Source organism: Homalodisca vitripennis, chromosome 8 (assembly GCF_021130785.1).
Source record: "Homalodisca vitripennis isolate AUS2020 chromosome 8, UT_GWSS_2.1, whole genome shotgun sequence".
Lineage (NCBI taxonomy): Eukaryota > Metazoa > Arthropoda > Insecta > Hemiptera > Cicadellidae > Homalodisca > Homalodisca vitripennis.
The window spans coordinates 29,546,598-29,568,849 of NC_060214.1; the positions used below are offsets into that span (position 1 = coordinate 29,546,598).

General features: G+C 39.7%; 1 protein-coding gene across 3 annotated transcripts in view; it reads left to right on the forward strand.

Annotated features, from left to right (window-relative positions):
• Positions 1–22,252, forward strand: part of LOC124367465 (protein phosphatase Slingshot) — a 311,228-nt gene that overhangs the window by 191,332 nt on the left and 97,644 nt on the right. The window contains exon 1 of one of the 3 annotated variants that reach the window (XM_046824293.1): positions 20,710–20,860. The exons of the other annotated variants lie outside the window; for them this stretch is intronic. Coding sequence (XP_046680249.1) covers positions 20,853–20,860 — 8 coding nt within the window. The 5' untranslated portion in view covers positions 20,710–20,852. Of the gene's footprint in view, positions 1–20,709; positions 20,861–22,252 lie in introns of those variants that run through there. 3 annotated transcript variants of the gene reach the window in all.

The window sequence follows — 22,252 nt, forward strand, 5'->3', positions numbered from 1 at the left end:
ATCCTAGGAACTCTGTGGAGTATGTTTCCAAAAAGCGGCGCGGATGGTTAATTATTGGCTGAACAGTAGTGAAGCTCCAGTTGTGGTCGCTGGCATAATTATTGGGCCCGTGTCCGTCCAATAACAGTTTGAACCAACATTTAAAATTTTTGAAAGCATAGTTATACTCAGTAGGAGGTTGCTATTATGGATGATTTGCATCTCTCTCGCATTTGTATCTCATAAAAGCATCTCAGTGTATAACATTCCTTGTCTTGTTTTATGACGCAACTTTGTGTCAGTGGCCTATGATAATGACCCCGAGTGACCTTCATCCGATGTTCCAAGGTGAGACGGTAATGTTCACCTTGTAGAAACAGGAACTCCGTGACCGATTTGTGCTCGAGTTCCTGGAAGTCGTCTTCTTCAGTCAATTGTAGAAACCAATGTCTTCTATTACCCAACACAATACGTCTGTATAAACGTTCCACATTGTCTTTACTGTCCATTGTTCGCCGCTCACCGCTCGCCTTTATTGTTGTTTACATTGTCCAAAGTCATTGTAATAAGCACAGTGTGTACCACCGTGTTTCTTCAGATATGCCGTCTGCAGCTCTAGTGCGGAGTTGTGGTATTGGTGTTCGTTTCCTGAGCGGACCTCGTGATTTGTTCTTGTTTTGCGGTTTATGATTCGTTACAAGATGGAAACTCCTGTAGAGTGTCATTCAAGTTCAATCTATTGAATCGTAAAATCATAAGTTTTTATGAGTCTAAGTAGCAATAATTTACCATAAAGTAAACTGATTTTATTAGATCGAGTCAACAAAGAAGGGACCTGTTTGTACTAAACCTTAGTTTGAACCGGGAAAGCTCGGGTCACTCTTTGCAGATAAACTTCTTATCAGTGTCCTTTCTAATCTTCATCGGATCTTTCTTCCATTGCATCCCTAGCTGATTCAGTACACAATCGAGAAATAAACTGATTTCCACTCAGACAGTGACTTTACAACAGAAATGTAAGTGAAAAGACTTAATAAAAACTTTGATTATCTTTTATTTTGTGTGGGAGAGAGATAGAAATCTCTGGTTTTCACAATTCTTTAAGTCTTTTATGCTCTTCAAAATGAGGGATCACTTGAGAGGGGTTCACATTTGAAATATTTTAGTTGCCGCTGAAATCCCTTATTTTTGGGGGACACAACAAATTTCAAAATCACTAAATGAAAGTTTTCCACATTGCACCCAAACCCAAAGGATATCTCCTTAGATAATCTTTAGAACAAAATAGAGGAGGGGGTCCTAACCTTTTATTTGCCCTGTATTGTTTCACATTCTGCATTTCGTTGTTGTTATCATCTCACTGGATAATAAATAGAGCAATGATTAGTATTAATAGTTATACTTTCAATAATGTTTCTTTGTAAGATTTAAAGTATTGTCCAAAATTTGCTCGTGTCTTGAGAGATATGTGCGGTGCAATCATGGCTGCCCGACGAATTCCGTAATACGTGTGTACTAATTCGTCTTCAGTTGCTTCCTCATGGAGCTTATCTCACAATTCCGGTTCCGGAGAAAGACAGTACATCGTGGAGACCCCTGAAGGAACGCGGCGGCGAAGTATGTAGTGGACCTAACCTGAAGAAGACAGCAGGCCGGACACATTCGAAAGCTAGACACGTCCGTGCGTGCCACCGTGTCTTCAGAGGCTCGCCTTGTTTGTAAATACCATCTTACTCATCGCTTCCATCACTGCCTGACTATCTGCCTGTACAGTGGGTAGTGTTGAGCTAAATACCTTCCGCTGGAGGCATAACCATCAAGTAACACAATTTCCCACGGAGTTAATCCGCGCGTTTGTAAGCACTTTAATCGCTTCCAATACGCTGGTTTCTCTCGAGTTATTCGTCTTTTTATTGGCCTGTGTTCACTCGTTGTTGCCGGTAGAGTCTGAGTGACCTGTATAGAATGCAGTGTTGCCAACTTGTAAACCAGGAGCCGAGAGTCAATTTGTAGCGTGTAGGCAACAAACCTGATTTTCGTGATATCGGTAGAGGAATTTCTCTGTGACCTCAGCCGATTTGGTTTTGATGATGCTAAACATATGAAACAATAGTTGTTTTTCTAAGATTATATTTTCGCTCGCTTGATACGTTTAAAACCGACAGTCAGATACATGAATAACATTTATATCACTGTCAGACAAGTAAATAGAGGGTCGAAAAGTCAACACTTAAAGGGTCCGTATGTGGCTAACTGACGCTGATGTAAAATTTGTATAGTGTATGACGGTTGTTTTTTCAAAATTTTCAAGCTAAGAAAATATGATTTGGGAACAAAAATATCGTTTGAAATTTTTAACCCTTTTGATACCGTAATATTTCGGTCTTCACCGAAACTAGAGTGGCTGATGATAAATTACTTCTTTAGGGAAATTCCTGTACTGATTTAAAAGGTTGTGTGCCTATACAATTTAAATTGGCTCCGACTTGGACTGGACTGGTATTCTCGTGTAAAAACTCATTCATATGCACGAGACTAGCTTTCAAAATTCGTAAATGGTGCATTTCTTCACACATCTTATTGTACATAAGATTACTAATCTTAGAGAAAGGTGATTTTTCTTACGATCTGCTACACGTATAAGAGGTGTTTTATATGAATAGCGTAATATTCAAAAGGCCAACTGGATCGTACATGGATTTTCACACTTTAATCACTGATTTTCAACTTTTATAATTTAATCACAGATCACTTATCAGTTAAATTACAGGTTATCACGTATTGTGATACTATCTGACTGTTCGGCACGTTCATGTGAACAGGCGTGAACGTAGTATTTGGCAACGTGCGTCGTGCAGTTATTGAATGGAGTCGTTCATGAAAAAGCTCATGACAACTGACCGAAAGTCAAGGATCCCCGCGGAATTCGAGAGAGAATGCGTTTGTTTCCACGAGACGCGGGCCAAGTTCTGGGGTCTGTTTTGACGCCATGTATTCTCGTCGCTGACCAACTCGGAGTTTATTTTGGAGTACGTTCTATTTGTGTGATTTCTCTCAATTTCATCTTAACTCGCTTCCGCGTCTCCACACCTTTGATCTTGTGACGGATCCTGTCCGGTGCCCGCGTCACGGTCATTTCTGGTTGCGTGCAGTGTCGTGATTAGGGTATGCACATTACATTTGATGTATTTATGTAAGGTTTAGAGCGTTTTCGTTCTTTTGCGTGATGAAAAGATTTAGTGTTGTGGAAGGCTCAAATTGACCAACAAGTTTTGGCAAAGGTCAAGGGCGGCTGCTGAAAGGCAGTATCTTGGCACTCCTTCTTAGAAGAAGGAGCCTTCATTGTTGCGGATGGCACGAATTGACCTACATTTTTGGCGAAGTTCATAGACAGCTTTTGGAAGGCTCTAATTGACCAACATTATTGGCAAGGTTCGCGGACAGCTATTTTAAGGCAGTATCTTGTCACCCCTTCTGAGAAGTCTTCAGTATTTCAGAAGGCTCGAATTGACCAACATGATTGGGAAAGGTCATGGACAGCTATTGGAAGGCAATATCTTGGACCCCTTCTGAGAAGAAAAAACCTTCGGTGTTGTGGAAGGCTCGAATTGACCAACATTTTTGGCATAGGTCAAGGACGGCTATTGGAAGGCAATATGTTGGCACCCCTTCTGAGAAAAATGATCCTTCAGTGCTCGCCAAATCGAGTCGCCTTGGACACGGACCAAGGATTGCAAGCGGCGATCGACAGCTGGGTCGTGGAGGCTGCCTAGATGGCGAGGCGAGTTGAGGTGTGCGTGCGTTGCACGGCGATTTCGGCCAAGGCGAGAGTTGGCCGCTGCCAGAGAGACGTGCGCCGCGATGCCGCAACCCGGTGACGGCCGAAACTACGCACGCGAAAATTGCCGTCACGTGATCTCAGTTCCCACAGGAAATTTGTAGAATACGTCTTGTCCTTCTCACTCCTCTCTGGGGGGTATATCAAAGGTTTTTTGAAGCTACAGTCGAAAACCTATGGTGACTGCAGCTAGGGCTCAGGTATTTTTGGAATACGAGCCTACAAGCATGTAGCAAAGCAATTTCAATTGCATCCAAAACCTGCATGATTGTCTTAGTCCTGCTTTCCTTAAAACCTGCGGCCGGTGTCACCACCGTTATCCGACTTTTCCTGTTCCACAGCTTCGAATATCAAAACATTCTAACTGTGCTAACAGTGTAACAACGCAGTGTCGACCGGAAAACGTAGTGATATTCTGCTATGGCTGTATTTAGTAATGGCTACTCATTCAATTAGACGAGTTTAAGTGTGAGTATTAGTATAACTATTATTCTAATAAAATATGTTTAAATTGTAACTATTTTAAGGTAATATTCAGTACAGAGTAAAAAATATTATGTACAAACTCCACATTTTTACACACCACTCTGGATTTCCTTAGGGTTAAATCCTTCTAATTTGTTGTGAATAATTTATTAATATTATACAAAATCAACTTTTGAAATGTTTGTGCATCTTCAATTTGATATATTTCGAAGTGACGGCCTTAAAGAAATCTAGTTTTTTCAGAATGTGCCAGAAGGGAAAGAAAAGTAACAGATTTCGTGTGGGAACATATTTGAGTTGTGAATCATTTAAATAGATCTTTGCAAAGTGTTTCCATTGTTAGAGCCTGTAAGATACAGAGCAGTTGTAGTAGTGTACTTGTCTATCTTGTAATTGTGTACTTTGGTGGGATCTGATATATGATGTGCTTGTAATTATGATCTGTTAAAGGAAACGCAGGAAATTAAAATTTCAGTGATTTTGGCGGATTAGTTTTTCTAATGTATCGAATGATTTTGATTTATAATAAATACTCAGGTGGCTTAGGTGCAAACGCTTACGGGCAGAGGAACGTTTGAGATGAGCTCAGCAGGATCTGGAAACACAATCCAGCAACGCCGAGTTGAGTGCCCGATTAGTTCTCCCTCGAGAATCCTTACAAAGGCTCTTCAGACTTATGGCCAGCACGTGTCGAGCCTTTGTTGTCGTCTCTTCGATCCGCAGTTCAGCACACCCGAGGCGTCTTTGTCAGCGATCATCAAACAATCCTCAACAGCAACAACGAAGCGGGTTTTAATCTGAGTCCTATTCCTGTTAGGGCCAATCAAATCACATGCATAAATCTGGTCGAGTTCGTTAAGAGACTCCAGTATCGTTTTTGGGAATTTGATGTGGAATAAAGCAGTAGTGAAAACTTCTGGAGGACAATTGACCAGGTGATTTGCCCAGAACCAGATCCGATCAGTGTGAAGACTCTGGGGGACCAGGTGATTTGCCCAGAACCAGATCCGAACAGTGTGAAGACTCTGGAGGACCAGGTGATTACCAGAACCAGATCCAAATAGTATGAAGACTCTGGGGGACCAGGTGCTTACCAGAACCAGATCCGAACAGAGTGAAGATTCTAGAGGACCAGGTGCTTACCAGAACCAGATCCGAACAGAGTGAAGATTATGGAGGACTAGGTGCTTACCAGAACCAGATCCAAACAGAGTGAAGATTATGGAGGACTAGGTGCTTACCAGAACCAGATCCAAACAGTATGAAGACACTGGTGGACCAGGTGATTACCAGACCAGACCCAAACAGTGTGAAGACTCTGGGGGATCAGGTGCTTACCAGAACCAGATCCAAACATCTTGAAGACTCTGGGGATGATGATGACTTGAGAATGTCTTGTACGATACGCTTCGCTTCGCTCGGCTTTGGCCGTTGTTGACTTTTTCTCCGCCTCCTACACGCGCCTAATTGCCGTTAATCCCAGACTCTTGCTACGTCAGCCTTGTAGACGCTAGACCGTAGGTAGAGCCGCTGCGTCAGTGTGGTGTTGGCTTTGTAAACAATCCTGGCAGCGGAGTTGTTCTTCATCAGTGGCGCGGACGTTGGACCGTTAGAATTTACCGTTGTGGACACATCGCTCGGATGATGAGCAATATTTTTGAGCATGTTCAAAATCAACACGCTTCTGTCGGTTTGGTATTCACCAGTAAGGTATCATAAATGCACCAGGTTGAAAGATTCAAACGTACTTAATGGAGACGGTCATGTCGTCGTGATGAAGACAGAGTGGGAACGATTTTTGAAACAGATGTGTGGCAATGAAAACCGGCGCCAAGTATTAGGCTATTTGGCAAACTCGAGCGACAACAGGTGTGTGAATATTTCTGGACCCAGCGTCGTGCGCGCCTCCCGCGACACCGCCAACTTCCCAGAAGCGTCACGCGTTCCCATTTATGTCAGTCTTAATTGTTCCCCTTTGTGTTCAGTTCGATTCTAACTCTGTGATTCATTGCGATTCTGGGAAAGCTAGGGGATTGCACTCTTTTTTAGTACTTTTTGAGTTTTGGATTAACAGTTGACCTTTAGTAATGAAGAAGAATCAACATGTGAAAAGGTGTTATTGCAGGTGATGAAATCACTGATGTCCAAAGTAGTCCTTAAACAGAACGTTGGTCAGTGGTAAACGTCAATTAAAGTAATTGCGGAGCAATGTCAGACACAATCGTGACCGTATGATGCAACCGTGGGTCCAGTAGCAACAACCTCTAGCGCTTTCCCGTAGTCCGGTTTCTTTGTCCCCCTGGTCGTGTGTTCCTCCAGGTTCCTACTGGGCTCCCCGTGTCACGTGACTGTAGCTAGTTCTGCTGCACTTGTTCTTGGACCAAATCCTGAATGCATCGTGGGTAGTGGAATCATCTCGCATATTATCCTTGGTTAATATGTTTTGAACAGTTTCCACTGGGACATTATTACTTTGCCGCGTGGTCCGTGGGCGGCGTGGGTTCTCAGTCCCCAAAATAGATATTGTCCACAGTGTAGTGTGTTTCTATTTTCGTGGCCATCCTCACCGAATGGGCACAAGGCACCAGTTTTGTTTGTAAATATAACCTCTAAACGCATTGTGACAATTAAGGATCGTGTAGTATCTCGGTTAGTTAGGTGAGGGTGTGTACTTATTATACCAGGTGATGTCTGTTATAAAACTTTCTTCACTGATAAAACGTAGTGTTACTGATTTTTTGTTTCGCTGAACGATGGCAAATGTCCGGAAAATTCCTGTTTCTTTCACAATCTTTCCATCGTCAAAAATAAACTTCAAACAAAGACTATTCTGGATTACGTAACATCTTTGGTGTTTACAGATGCTTGATTGACTAAACCGTGATGATGGGACAAAATCCGATTTTGGGGCAGAGTTATAAACATGATCTGATTTTATATGTAGGATATTTTATGGAAAGGACCCGCAATTCTTTTCGGGAATGGGTGTCCAGAAGAGGGGAGGACTCTGGTTGTTCTTCTTGTGTTGTGGACCATTATAAAGAGAAAGAATAGTCCATCAGTCGCCATGCTCCCAAAGCACCCTTGTGTTGTTTCAGCCGATATCGTGTCAGGCTGCCCCACCAAATCAGCAACATCAGTAGCCCGGAAGCCCCGCCACACCGGAAATGTCAGTGCCGAAGCTCGACTTTCCTCCCCCCTCCCACCCACTCGCAGACTGTACGGAAAGGGTTTTCAGCAGCTGAAACACGATATTGTCCCTGGAAGCCAACGGCGTGATTCTGCACTCCCGCTTGGACAGAATTGGTACCTAATCTGGCACCAGCAGAGTGATTGTAAACTCGCGGAATTTTAAATATTAAAATACTTCACACCAACTCAATGGTTCTTACTATAACGCGATGGTTCTTTTACGTGTTGATCGAATTTTTATGATAACAATTTTTGTGTATACAAACCGAAAGTTTCTTCTTGTTACCATACGAAATTAGTATTATTGAATCTACGCGATCATTCTGGTAGCATAAGTCAGTTTTTATTGCAATCGCCATGTTCGTACTAAAACTAACACGCATAAGCTCCTCTTGTTCTTTATAGCTAACACTGTAAAAGCCGCCTCAAACAGCCAATGAATGGGTGGAATTGTTTGCATGTCGTCTTTCGTGATCTCCGTCAAGAAAACATTGAAATGATGGAATTTAGTGTACCCTGGTGTAACAGTGATCTTGTGAGAAGTGTACCATCGATTGCTGCTGTCATGCCCAGCAGTGGTGACGAAAATACAGTCCTGCGGTTTACAGTTCGTAAACGAAAAACACGGGTGGGCCTCATGAGTAAACAAAGAAAAGTATTTGGTGAATTCCACCGTTTGATAAGTTTAGAAGGTATTTTATACTAAGTAAAGAACAATTCGAAATGGTTTTACAATTTATAGAGAATGCTCTTTTTTCATTCACTATTAATGCGGTGTACCCAATGTTTTCATATCCTAACTGAATACTACAGGACTGTATTTCCGTCACCACTGTTGGAACTGTCAGCAGCAATCCATGGTACACTTCTCACAAAATCACTGTCACACCAAGATACACTAAATGCCAATATTTCAATGATTCCCTGACCGAGGTCGCAATCAAACTGAAAGACAAGATGCAAAAAAATTGCGGTGTGAGGTAATACCCTGTGGACGTCCAAGGCATAAAATCCTTCCAGTGATGGATGGACATTCGGTGTTGAGCGGCCTTAATGCTACTCTAATCTAGTCTGTTCTGTTCTATTCACCATAAGGACTAATTTAACTCATCAAGACTGGTGGTCAACGGTAGGTATAAGGGAGTTTCTAAATAAGTACACTTTTCTTCAAGCAACAATATAATTCCAGAAACTGAGTAGATACCCGCTTCATGAAATGGACATCTGAAATGTAGCCGTACTCCCTTACCACTAACTGTGTGGCTGGTGTATCCCCAGGACTGTGCAGGTCATGACAGGTTAGACACTTGTTAGTGTAGTGAAGGGGAAAGGGTCTGACTGGTATCATTGCAGAGTTGCCCAGTGGTGCAATCTGCAGAGATAGGTCGCCTAGTAGAGAGGTCGGACTGACGAAGGGTTAGCGTGCCGGTGCCAGTGCCAGTGCCAGTCGGTGCCACTCAGCCCGCATGGCACCTGTCGTCAATTACAGGACAGGCATTACGCTCACGGAAGACCAAGGACACCCGCTTCCTTCCAGTCGTTGGTCTTTCCTCGTTCTTCTCCAGAGGGAGGGCTTCATTTTACACCGACCATTCCGACAAGACAACCAGTTCTTTCACTGCGGTATTCGGGATATTATTTGTATTTTAGCCGTTTTAAGTCAAACATTTCCTAATTATTTCAAATAATAAATGTGTCATGTTTCCAATAAAATATATCTTGATCAGCTTCAATATAACACTTTTGAAAGGACTGTGATTCATCTTGGAGAGTTGGAATCTTAAACCTATTTGGAGATTATGCTACCCTACTACAAGACTATCTGAACCTGCCACTAGTCTTATACTGGATATTCGTACACCACCTAATTGTGCAAAATGGATCTTCGATCTAGCGAAGCACTTCTCTAAACTTTAAGAATAAGGAATTGAGGACTCTAGAAGTCTGTGTAGGTGGCTTTTTACCACAAAGAAATTTTTATTTTGTAGTAATAATGAAACTATTGAATGAGTGATTGTGTTGGTGACGAAAATATTTCTCCGGAAATAATCACAAAATAAGCCTACTACATTAGTGAAAAATAATGCAGATATGACAAAGAAAATATCTCGGAAAACATGTAGACAGTAGCCTAGAACAGCTACAGCAAAATTGCTAGCTAGTAAGTTGTTTCAAGTGTAAATTATTTGGCTAGAAGCTGTTTGGTTTCTATAGTGTAAATAAGGTATTTTTACTGTTTTTTATTATATTTTAGGGAAAAATGTATTTTGACGGATAATGATGGAGGCATGGACCTCGGGATACCTTTCTAGGAAATAGAAGTGAACTCTTTAGTTACTGTTACAACTTTGCCCATTTCCCTAAAATGAGATTTTTGGGGGGGGGCACAATATTTTTAAATGTAGACACCCATTCAGTTATTTACCTTCTGTATGTGGATGTTCAATTAAGATTTAATTAATTTTAATAAGCTGCCATTTTATACTGGGTTGGGATTGTAAGCTCTGGTTTCCACTGTTCGCTGCTTTTATCAAGACCTTTCAAATAAGATGTTACTTAATTGGGGGTGGCTCAAAATTTCTAAATGTACAGACCCATTGAGTGACAACTCATTTGAATGGTCTTGATAGAGAAGAAGAACAGTGGAAACTAGAGCTTTCTATCTTAACGCAGTACAAAATGGCGGCTTATTAAAATTAATTGAGGCGAAACATGAACATCCCAATTCAGAATGTAAGTAACTTCTTTGTACAAATGTTGTGATTTTGGCGTGTTCGTAACTTAATGGGTCTCTACATTTAAAAATGTTGACCCTCCCCAAATCACATTTTGGGGAAATGGACAAAGTCGTGACGGAGATTATTTCCTAGAAAGGTGTACCGAGTTCCATCCCTCCGTCTTTGTCCAGCAAAAACCAAATAGAGTGTATCCATACTTTTGTAACATTGTACAAATGTTGTGTTTATCACGTGATCGTAACTTAAATTTTTACTACATTTAAACATATTGAACTCCCCTCCCAAAATCACATTTTGGGGAAATGGGCAAAGTCGTGACAGGGACTATACGCTATAATAATGTATCTCGAGTTCCATCCCTCCATCTTTGTCCAACAAAAACTAAACAGAGTGTATCCATACTTTTAACTCGCACTGCATATTGAGTTAGTAACAGCAAAATCGATTTAGGAACGTCCTTAAATCCGAAGGTTTAAGAGGTAGTACAGTGTAGTAGGTGGTGTAGAACACCCTCTCCCTCACTGTGAACGCCACAGTGTTGCCCAATACGGCAGGGCGGGTGCACCACGCGCCAAGCTTATTTCTGGCGGGCGACAGCGCGGGCTGGCGCGGACCTCCTTTTATAAGCAAACGTCCGCTACATCGCAGCACGCGTCCGGCCAAGCGCGCGCTTTTAGCGCCAAGGTCCTCGTTCGTTGACTCGTGTGTGGACAATGGGCTGTAGAACCGCGAGAACATGATTACTCATCTCAGCGATCCTCGGTCTAGTGCGGTTAATACGGTGAGTAATTCAGTTTATCTCTGTATAAAATAATCCAGAGGCTTCCACCATGAGTCCTTACGGAATGTTCTCTTTAGATTCAGACTGTTTGGTTTAATACGAACATGTTGCAAACGAGCTATGTTTGCGTTTGGGTGACTTGTGTTGTAGCTGCAAGTGCTTGTTATATTTATTTTTGCTATTCAAAGAGCAAATTGAGTGTCCTTCTAGCAAAACAACCAAGCCGATTGGAGACAGCTGATCAGACGTGACGTCAGCATTACCAGCTGGTCACCAGGAACGGTGCGCGCGCAGGCGGGAAAAGGTAAAGTTTACAACATTTGAGTTTCAAACAAAAATCGAAGAAAGTTCTTGTACTTTATTGACTAACAGTGGGAACACGAAATTTGGTTTGGAATTCAAAACGTTTCACATACTACGCAGATTAAAAATTTTTTGTAATGTAAAAGATTATAATGCAGGTGAGTTTTTGGCTTTCAACTGGGAGGCCGCCCAATTAGAAGAATGACCCCGCTGGTGAAAGTGGCGATGAATGAAAGAGGCGTAATTTTAAAGATTGTGTGTATGAATGTGTATATTGTAGTATGGAAGTTTAGCATATCCTTATTTTTTATGTTTGCCATATGATGTAATTATTGTCACAGCAATAAAACAGATTTGATTTTAATTATATTAATCGCCTAAAGTCTGTTCTAGAATTCGGCTGTATTGTACAGGTAGAGCATCCCATTAAGCATCAGTAATTGTTATTCCACATCAAATAATACATTGTAAAACCAATTACTGCGTTTTGTTGAAATATTACAGGATATCTCGTCTCGATCGTATGCATCTGAATCCCTTTCTTTAGTTATTCCGATATTATATCTATTTGTAACCAAAATATAATTTAAAACATTTTTAACTCTCAATTAAAACAAAAGCATTACACTATTCTCGTTTAAAACCGAATTTGAACGGACCCATGTAAGGAATTCGGTTAAAAAATAATTTGATAAAGACCTGTGAAAAAATGTCTTTACATAGGAACATTATATTTAGTCATGATTTTTACGTTTAGAATTGATTCGGTTAATCTAGAAATTCGGATACTCGAGACTCCACTGTGTTTACGAAAATCCCAAAAGTATTCGAATGTTTAGAAGTTGAATGTTTAAAATGAAATATCGTGCAACCGAGAGTTCTGAAGGACCCAAGAGAAAGTAGCTTAAGTCTTGCCAACTATTGGAAAAAAGTGACCTCACATGTGTTTCTATGTCACATGATTGTACTGAATTTCCATACAAATAAGACCTTTAACTTTGACCTTTCTAGCAGAAAATCTATAAATAGAGTTCTTTCCCGGAGCAACAAGAAACCTATACACTGAGTCTCGAGTTAGAGGAGCGTACCAAAAAGTTACCGCACCCACTGATGTGGAAATTATGTTAGAAATTATTGTGGGCCCCTACCAAATGAGTGATCCAAATTCTGGATATTTTATATCGCGCTAAGAGTGACACCCAGGAAGCCACACAATGACAATGCAACTGTACTTGTTATCTCGCGAGGTATCTAGCTGCAGTGTGCAGTGTTAGCGCATATGTTGGAACAAGGTCACTTACTTACGATCATTACTCTACCAGCGTCAGTAGTGTTCCCCTGTTATTAAATATTGGTTTCGACCTCATCATACTTCATGGGTGTCCATGAATGGTCGACAGGAGTGTGGTGTAACAGTGCGCTTTGTTTACTGAAATAATATTCTGACTAAAGTTAGGGTTATAATGGTTTCATCTTCATTTTGCTCTATTAGTGAAGGTTAATTGTATGTTTAGGAGGAATGCCATAATTGGAAGGATTGATTTAACGGGTAACTGTCTATTGAACAGCAACCATTATTGAAAATGTATGGTACGATTGTGACCAAAAGAGACAAAATGATTCCTGACGTCAAAAGTGACTTCGTACAGTTAGTTGTAAGTGAGTTTCGGACCATATGGATTTCAGCAGGGTCGGTTTTAGAAAATACAGGCCCCTAGGCTCCACATGAGGTGTGAGTCCTGGGCTTGTTGTTTGAGGGATATGGAATACTCCCCTCCTCCCACCTCTCAATGAAAGGGGGTTCGGAAAATTTAAAAAAATTGGGTGCAAAATGGTGATTTTTTTAGGGAATTTGCGCAAGATGTTCTATATTGTCTGGCCCGAAAATACTAATGCTTCGTCACTTAAAACATAATGTTTGCACCGATATGGATGAGAAATGTAATACAATAGAAACATTTAATATCCTTTAATATCTTTAATTTATAGGCTAAAATAGTTTAAAAATGAAACATAACTTTAACACATTAATTTACATTGGTAAGTCAACAAGAAAAGTACAAATCAATATTAATTAATTATGAGTAAATCTTTAGCCATAAATTTAGTGCACTGCAAATCATGTTCACTTCAGATACTCTTGTTCATTGGTTTCTGTCTAAGGTTCTTAGCAATGAGGCCGTTTATGAGTCAAAGTCAAGTACCGACATGAACGCATACACTAGCCCTGTACATTCACAATCTTGGTCTTGTATGAAGTGTGTACGTACAACGTACTATCTACGATAATAAAACATTTGTTTTGTAATTGTATTGTGGTGTGGGCCCCTAGGCGCGCGCCTATGTCGCCTATGCTTCAATCGGGCCCTGGATTCTAGTCTAGTTTTGTCTTGGCTGACTGTACCCTGTTTCCAATGCTACATGTATTTCTTCGCCCAAAGACGCACTGAGCGGTCAATCCCGTCTAGGTGACATCTTTACACCACCTTCGAAATTCGACCTCCACTGGGTGAGCGGCCCGGCCGCTCCGTAATTCCATAGAAATTTTTGATAATAAATTAAATTAGGGGGGGGGAGCCGCGATTGTGCGTGAGATTGTGCCACCCCTCACAATCGCATTCGGCCTCCCCATAATCAACACAGCCATAACGTATGCTTATTTACTAGCGCGGTCCCCAACCTCGGCGTCCCGACGCCTAATGTCTCCTCGGCATGCGACATCGTGTGTGGATATCTGCCTCGTGTGCCTGTGAACCCTTCGCTTGGAATAATTCCGGTAATATACCGTTGGCTGGAGCGAGGTGGGCTGCGTTGTTCTCTATTACCTTCCTCCGTTGGTCTTGGGAGTTTGGCTAAGAAAGCCATTCGTCAAACAACGTAATTTACAACAGGTATCACTAAATTTGACACCATTTTTGCCTGCCAACAGATGTTTTCCGCTTTCGATGTACTCGGGAGTTTTGTGGGATTTGGTTAATGTTGTGCCAACTAGAATGTCCCAAAACTCTGTATTGAGTTGAAATGTTGAAGATGGAGCTTGTATCGGCAACTATTAACTTAATTATATTTAAAACACATAAACCCATACTTAAATACCATACTTAATACTTAAACCAATACAGAGTACAATGACTAACTGTAATGAGTTGTCATTCTTTGATGGAATAAGTACCATCTTGCTCAATCTTGTGGGGCATGAAGAAGTATAGGTTGAAGACGTCAACAATGTTGAGTTCCTAGATAAAGAATTAATGAAATAATAATTATTGGGGAAAAAACCATATAAGTATATAGTGGCATATTGTCCGCAGTTTCATACTTTTGGGGGTTTTCTAAAAATACTGTTTCCAAAATGGGGTTGTGGAAAAACTCAGTGTGTATCTACTGTTGTAAAACCAACGAGCATGTGGTAAGAATTAAGCATATTCCTTTACGATTACTGTTCCATGGTCAGCTTCCTATAATCGACGATTGTGTCGACAAAATGGCGAATTGAATACCACACGTTCTGAAAAATTGTATTGGATTCCTTGTACTTTCTGTACCCCTTTGGTTAACCCTCTTAGCGTCAGTTTCAGGATTTTACTTAGGTACTGCTTTGGAGATGGATACCCGAGAAGGTATTTAGCCTCATCAACTAGCCTCTGTCAACTGCATCTTTTTCCACTTCTGTCAAGTTTCCCTAGGTTTCTTTCCATTCTTGCATATACTAAATTTTTATTACTAGTTTGAGTGTACCTACTCATTTATGCATTTCATATGTTGCGTGCACTTTTTATTCGAACAGTTCTATTTGTGAAAACCTAAAAATGAAAAGGTATCGTTTAGAAAATGTGTTCTGGAATTTGTGTTTTAGCTCTGGAGATTTCTGTCGGGAACGAACACGACGCCTACATCTCTACGACATATAATCTCGAGTACGTGTCCTTGAAGACGGAGTGGCGTTAACCCAGTTTAAGACAGTGGAACAGTTGAAGGAATACTACAAGACTACTTGTGTCGCACTCTAGTGGCGGTAATGAGTGCCGTGGAGTGCCACTCTTACGGCGGAGGGCGCTCGACCTTGAGCGGTTGTACGTTTTTGACTGTTCAAGTTCCATCCACCGCATATTGTGATTATTGAGAGTTACGGTTACTGTTCATAAGTTAACCCGTATCAGCCCAGACAATAGAGAGAGAAGTTAACACTGCATGGGTACTACTGAAACCCTTGTGTGTCTACGCTAGGTTGTTATGGGATAAGATAACCACAATGTACACGAAAGCGATTTTTCAATGTATATATATTATAATATATAATATCCATATATAATATATTGGAATATAATTAAAATATTATTCTGTTAATCAATAATGTCAAAGGGTAACTATTATTTACTTATTCTATAGAGATCAATATAGGTTGCTAAAGCTGTAGCCACCCACGATAGCACTCCGTTCTTTTCAACTTTGCTGTATAAGTGGATATGTATTAATGGCAGAATTAGTCTCTGAATTTAATATTTAGTAATATGTGTCTGGAGGATTTGCTCTAGTTTTTATTTCTGAATGGCAGTTTCATTATATCATAATCACTGAAGATACCTCCCTACAATGAGGCCGAAATTCTTTGAAGTTTATTTTTGACAATGCAAGGATTGTGAAGGAAAGAGGATTTTCTGCTGAACATTAATTTGCCATCCTTCATTGATACGAAAAATCAGTGACACTACGTTTCGATGTCTGTAATCTGATTTCTTCTTCACTAACATAACTAATTATTATTATTGTCTTATTTCGTTTCTTAACGAAAAAGACGTTACGAATCGTATATTTCAGACAAATTTACCCTGTTCTTAGCTATGGAGTCACGTTGTTGGAGGGAGGAGGGAGAGGCGGCTTCTGAATCCTCTTTGGCGAAAGCTTTTATGCTACAAAAAAGAGCGCTTAGGATTACATGCGGCCTCAGAAAAGAGAAAGTTGTAGTCGAGAGGGAATCTTCTTAACTTTGACTTCCCTTTTTGTCAGATCTATTTAAAAAATTTTCCAATAACAATACAAGAAACAAAAAAGTTGCATAATTCCTAAACATAGATTAAAACTCTTCCAAAAATCATTATTATATTTGGAGGTCCAAAATATTTAATATCTTGCTTGACGTCATAAAGAACTGCCCTGACATTCGTCTGTTTAAATCCATGCCGGGATTCTTTCTTATGAATGGTGAATTTTACAACTTTTCTGAATTTTTTAACTCTTTTTGATAGTCTTATATAATTTTTACACAGTTTTTTACAGTAAAAAATAAGAAATAGTATTTATTATACGTTATGACTATGGTCACCGAATTTTATGTTTTAGAACGTTCTGTCTAAAAATCTGAATATACATGTTACCCAATGATTGCATAGTAGAGAGAGATTTCGTTTTCCATTATTTTAAAAACTGATTCTCCTATAACCTTTCATGCAGGAACCGGTTCTGAATGCCCGTGATTTTATGTGTACAAGGAACATTTAATAGAGTGGTTGAATATTGTAATAACTTGTGTTGGTTCCGTAGATCACAGGTTATTGGTCCATTCCATTTCTCCCTCTTCAATTCCCTCATTCCTCCATCCCGTGTTGTGTCGAGCAAGGTTCTGTCAGCTGACTGTTTGTTGTGTTGCAAACTCCCGGACCTTGACGCTGCCACCTCCTTCCTCGGTCCTTGATCTGCTGACCTTGCCCTCCCCCTCTCTCACCCTCACTGTGCACACCAGTGTTTACACGGCGTGGAGACACGCCCTCTCTTGCCGACTTCAGGTCACAAACAGATTTCGTGGTACAACCTGGATTCTGTCTGCCGCTAGTTATGATCTCAGATCGTTCGTTACTGAGACTAAAACAAGACAGAAGAACATCACAACACGTGTCGTAACATGGTTTATGTAAAATTGGAATGTATAGCAGGGACGTAGCCAGCGATGGGTCCAAGGGGTCCGGAATACCCCCCCCCCAAATTATTTAAATAATTCAGTGTTACTGACATGTACTGCTGAAAGATCGTTCTCAACATTGAACTAATAAAGGTCTAAATATAAAGCCAGTATGTTACGCTACGTGTGGTAACATGTCACATATTCGAGTCTCTTATCTGTTCTTGTTGCCATCACGGCTACACATAAGACCAACCCTATTGAGTGACATGCGCCATTAAGGAACTCAATGATTCTCGTATAGAGATAAAGCTACATGCACAATTTAAAGTGTATGGTGACAGACAAACAAATGGAATGTTTCCAGCCCCACAATTGACAGGCTTCAGTAAAGCTCAATCCATTGTGATTCCCTGTATCAAAAATTGAAATCAAATAGAATTTTTAATGTTAACATATACTGTATATACGTGCATAGGACAGAGTCATTAAATAGTTTTTATCAAATGGATTTGATTTGGTTGATAAAAGTTGTTAGCGTGTGTTTCATGTTCGTGATTTAATCCTTATTTAACGATAGTGTTTTCAATGCATTGTTGATATCTTTTCAACATTTAAAAATGAACAATAATTAGTATGCACCCAATTTAAATTGTTATACTACATATTTTGAAAATAAAAAGGAAATAGTGATAAAAATCTGTATGTACTATATTTTCAAGTTCTGTTCTGTCCGCAATATTACGCAAATTGACTGGAAAACGTGTTTGTGAATTGTTTTTGTCGGTGTTGAATATCGCGATGTTTAATACACATGTTAAAAGTGGAATTTGACAACTAATTATATTAATATAATATAATATTGTTCTACCACCAGGTGACGTATGGACAGCTCAGCATAAAACATCGAACTTTGCACAAGTCGTAACTTCCTACCGTAGCACAAGTTTGTTTGTTTTTATTGAACTAACTTTGGATATTGGCGTTAGTTTCAGTCGGGAACTAATTAAAGTTCCTAAGGCCCGCCGCTTGCTTGGAACTCTCGCGTTATCTGAATAACTTCGGTCGATGGCAGAGTTCTGTTATTGCATGCCGAAACGTGTCGTAAATTGAATGTAAATTTCGTTTATGGTGCTCGTTTATGAAATGCTGCATAAGGGTTCAATGTAGTTCCAAATTTGTATATACAGGATGTTTCTGTATAGTAACAATATACAACAGGAAGAGTTAGGCAGACAGAAGACTGGATCCTCGTCGTTTGAGGTTTAATTCAAAATTGTATATTTTTTCGGATGTTGTTGTGTTGTTGTTGTTATTAAACTAAATATCCGATGTTCGAGGCAAATACAGTTATTGTATTAAATGATTAAAAATAAATGCATGTCACTGAAATCAATCTGTCGTTATGGTCTCTACAACGTGTAACTTACTTTCAAACACTTTTAGAGAAAAGCAACTTGTGCAGTTTCGTTCAAAAATTAGGTTGTGTGTAAATGTTTTAATGATTAACTTATAGAATAAAGTTACAGTAAATTCTATGAGTTGCAAATGGCGTTAAAATGTAATTAAATATTATCAAAGGTTGTAGAGAATCGGAAACCATTTCTAACCTGTATTTTATTTTAAATGCGTTAAAATTCTAAAACAATTGGAAAATATTCATAACAAAACAATTTTTTTATTTGTAAAACTTGAGTATAGTGGAGTCGTTGGAGTAGTCGATAATAATCGGAAGGTAACTTTATTAATCGGAAGTAACAATTTGTTGTATAGTGGTTATTGATGTAGCACGATCCCTGATGCAACTCTTTAACTTTGGCGGTTCGGAATTGTTTAATTCTGCTTAGCGGAAAGTGCGGAATGTTTGCCTGGGCTATAGTTAGGCGTGCGGTCATGCCGTGTAAAGTTTGTACGCAAGCCGGACGTCTGTGTGGTACGTGCTAACTCTGCTAATGAGGGAATGGTATTGGGCCTAAGCTGGAACCTTGAGGCACGCCTCGCCGCTCTACCTGTTCTTAACCCTACCCTCTTATCTCGGGAAGTGATTTGTCCTATCAGCTGTTGTTATCTTTAGTTTATACACTATTGTCTGAAAAACTAAATATAAAACGAAATTTAGCGATACATTTTTTTAGGAGAGGCTGATCCCCTTTTAAGCCTTATTTTGTCTGTCCTAATGGGCCACTGGCCTGTGCGAGGAATCTATCAAACATAATGAAAGGGAGAGTCGATACAGTACAAGGTCAATGGTACTGTTGTGAATCGCAAACATGATTTGAACCTGCGCTATCTCTAACTCAGGCCCAAAATCCAACGTCTTAGACCGCTCGGCCATCGTCACTCCCAAACATTATTTTAGAATAAAAGGTAACGGAAGACGTTGTATTCGCTGTACATCGATGTAAGGTTTGGATAAAAATGTCACGTATTCATAATATACATTCTTACTGTAACGTTATGAAAGTTCAAAAAAATACTATTTTAACCTACCAGGACAATTTTGTGTCTGTTAAGTGATTTGGCTCCAGTTGTATTGCATGCTAGGTACTGAATGCGACCGGAATTTATACAGAATAGGCAGGCATTCATAATGGTTGTATGTATTTCATATTCCGATTTAAAATCCATAACATACCAGGAATAGCTAGAGAATTTAGGGTTTTATAGTTAGGCGTAAAGGTAAAAAGGCGTTAAAAATGTCCTGAAGTAAAACAAAGTCAGATGGGTTCACTTCTGAAAAATAATTTTATTTACTAGAAAATAGAAAAAAATTTGGTTTTCATTAACACATCAGTATTGTCTAGTATGACGTCAAGCTGTTTTGTTGTCCACCTTAAGCTCACATATTGCCAGTCATTGCTTTTAGAACTGGAAGTATAAATACTTGATAGAATTAAACGTTTTATATTACAGTACTAATGCATGGACATTGATTTTTCTGTTTCAGTCAGTTTATTGATATGCTTAATTGACTAATCCTTTCAGTGGATGTGCATAGGATATCGCAGGTCGACGATCTTTAGCAACTTAACATTTATGTTAGTTAAACGATATCATCTGGAACAAGAAATTGTTTGTTCGTATCTGCTTTCATAATTTAGTAGCAGAACATATTATTTGTTGTATTCAAAATAAATATGTATTCAAAAATCCAAAATCTTATTAAAATTCGGCGTGCCAGTTTACGTGTTACTGTTCGTTGAGAATCATAGACGTGAAACGTATTAAAAGTTGTTAATTCTCGAATATTCTGGCTTTTACCAACTCTAGAGAATTTCGAGTTGTCATCTTTTAAAATATTTAGTGTTATTCTTAGCCCTACTTTTCACAATTTACCAATTCTGTTCTACCCGCTACAACCCTGGGTCCAGCGAGAACAATGCATTATCAGTACATTTAAAAGTGCGGTGAGCGACTACCCTACTAGCCACACACGGTTGTGGAGTACGCTGATAAGGCCGACGGGTCCAGACCGGGTGACCTCGCCGTGCTGCGGCCCTGTCGCTGGGGACCCCGGCATCTCCGCCGCCAGTCAGTAGGCCGTCGGGGCTCCACAGTGTCGTATCGTGTGTCTGGTGTCGTGCGCGCCCGTGCGTGTGCGTGTGTGCATCGTGAGCAGGATGGTTGGATACAGCTTCCATGTCGTAGTGAGTATTGATTGTTTAGTGTAAAAACCTAGTACACATTTCATTTTGTGACTATCAAAACTTTTGGAACAATGCGAGGATAAAGCTGATACAGGAACGACAAAAGTTTGGTTCCTCGTGGGTCCCAAGTACTTAGTACTTATGGGTTTAATGGATGCTTAGTAGATCTTTCATGCTAATTTTATTTTTATTACCCCCAGAAATATTACTATAGTAGCCTAATCTCTCTTCGAGAGTGGTTAAAGATTTTGGTTCTGAAGACGAAGATGTGATAGTTTTAAATATCGGTCCTTATACAATATAGGTTAAATATTGATATTTGTGAAACTAATGACATATTGGTTTATTGGGATTTTATCGGGTTATCGCACACGTGAATCTAAATTAACGGTAAATCATATAAATATGTATAATTTAATTTTAATCGTCTGACGTTCATTATGCATACGAGTGCAGGTGTGTTTGAATAGAAAACAGTACTATATTTTTAAGAAAATAACTTTAAAGGTTGGATATCCCAAGTATTCACTCCCTTTAGTGGGTACTAAGTACTTGGTTTTGTGGATGACTAGTAAATCCTCAGGAGTGATAAAGATTTTGGATGTAAAGATGTGATAGTTTGAAATTACTGGTCCAATATATTTTAACCGATATTTTATGACTGAATAGGTTTTATCGCACACGAATATAAATGAACGGTGAATCGTAGAAATATTTATAATTTATTTTTAATCATGTGACGTTCATTATACATATGAGTGCAGGTGTGTTTGAATAAATACTCTATTTTTAAGAAAATAACTGAGAAGGTTGGATGATAATTTAAAAAAAAAAAAAAAACTAGGTAATCGTTTATTTTATTGACTTTCATGTAAATTGTTGAAATTGTCAAAATAACTTGTACTTTTATGCAATCCGTTAAACACGAGTATAAAATTAAGTGCGATGCGATAGCGATATTCTCTAACGAATGGAAGCGATACAAAAATATATCACCGAACTGTGAGTGAAGAGAGTAACGTGAACTGTCTGTGACTGTGACAGTGACAGTGACACGCTGGTCGTCTGTCACTCCAGCATCGCCACGTGTTTTCCACTAACGTCACAGTCACGTTCAAGGCTGTCCGTATTGTTTTGGCCCATAGCCTGTACCGGTTTTATGCCAGCCATATATTTGTTTTTTTAACAACATGTCTTGTTCTTGTCTTGTTTCGCGACGTTATTCCCAGTTGAGAACAAATCGTGTTGGCACACGTTGTTTCGTTAGGAAACAGAAGCGTGTGTGTCCTCAATGGGTTGTGCGTGGTGGAGGGCAAAGAAGTGAACGGTGGGATATTGTACGTTATTCTGAGTTCACTCACGTTTTCTCTGGTTTACCGGCGTTGAGGACCA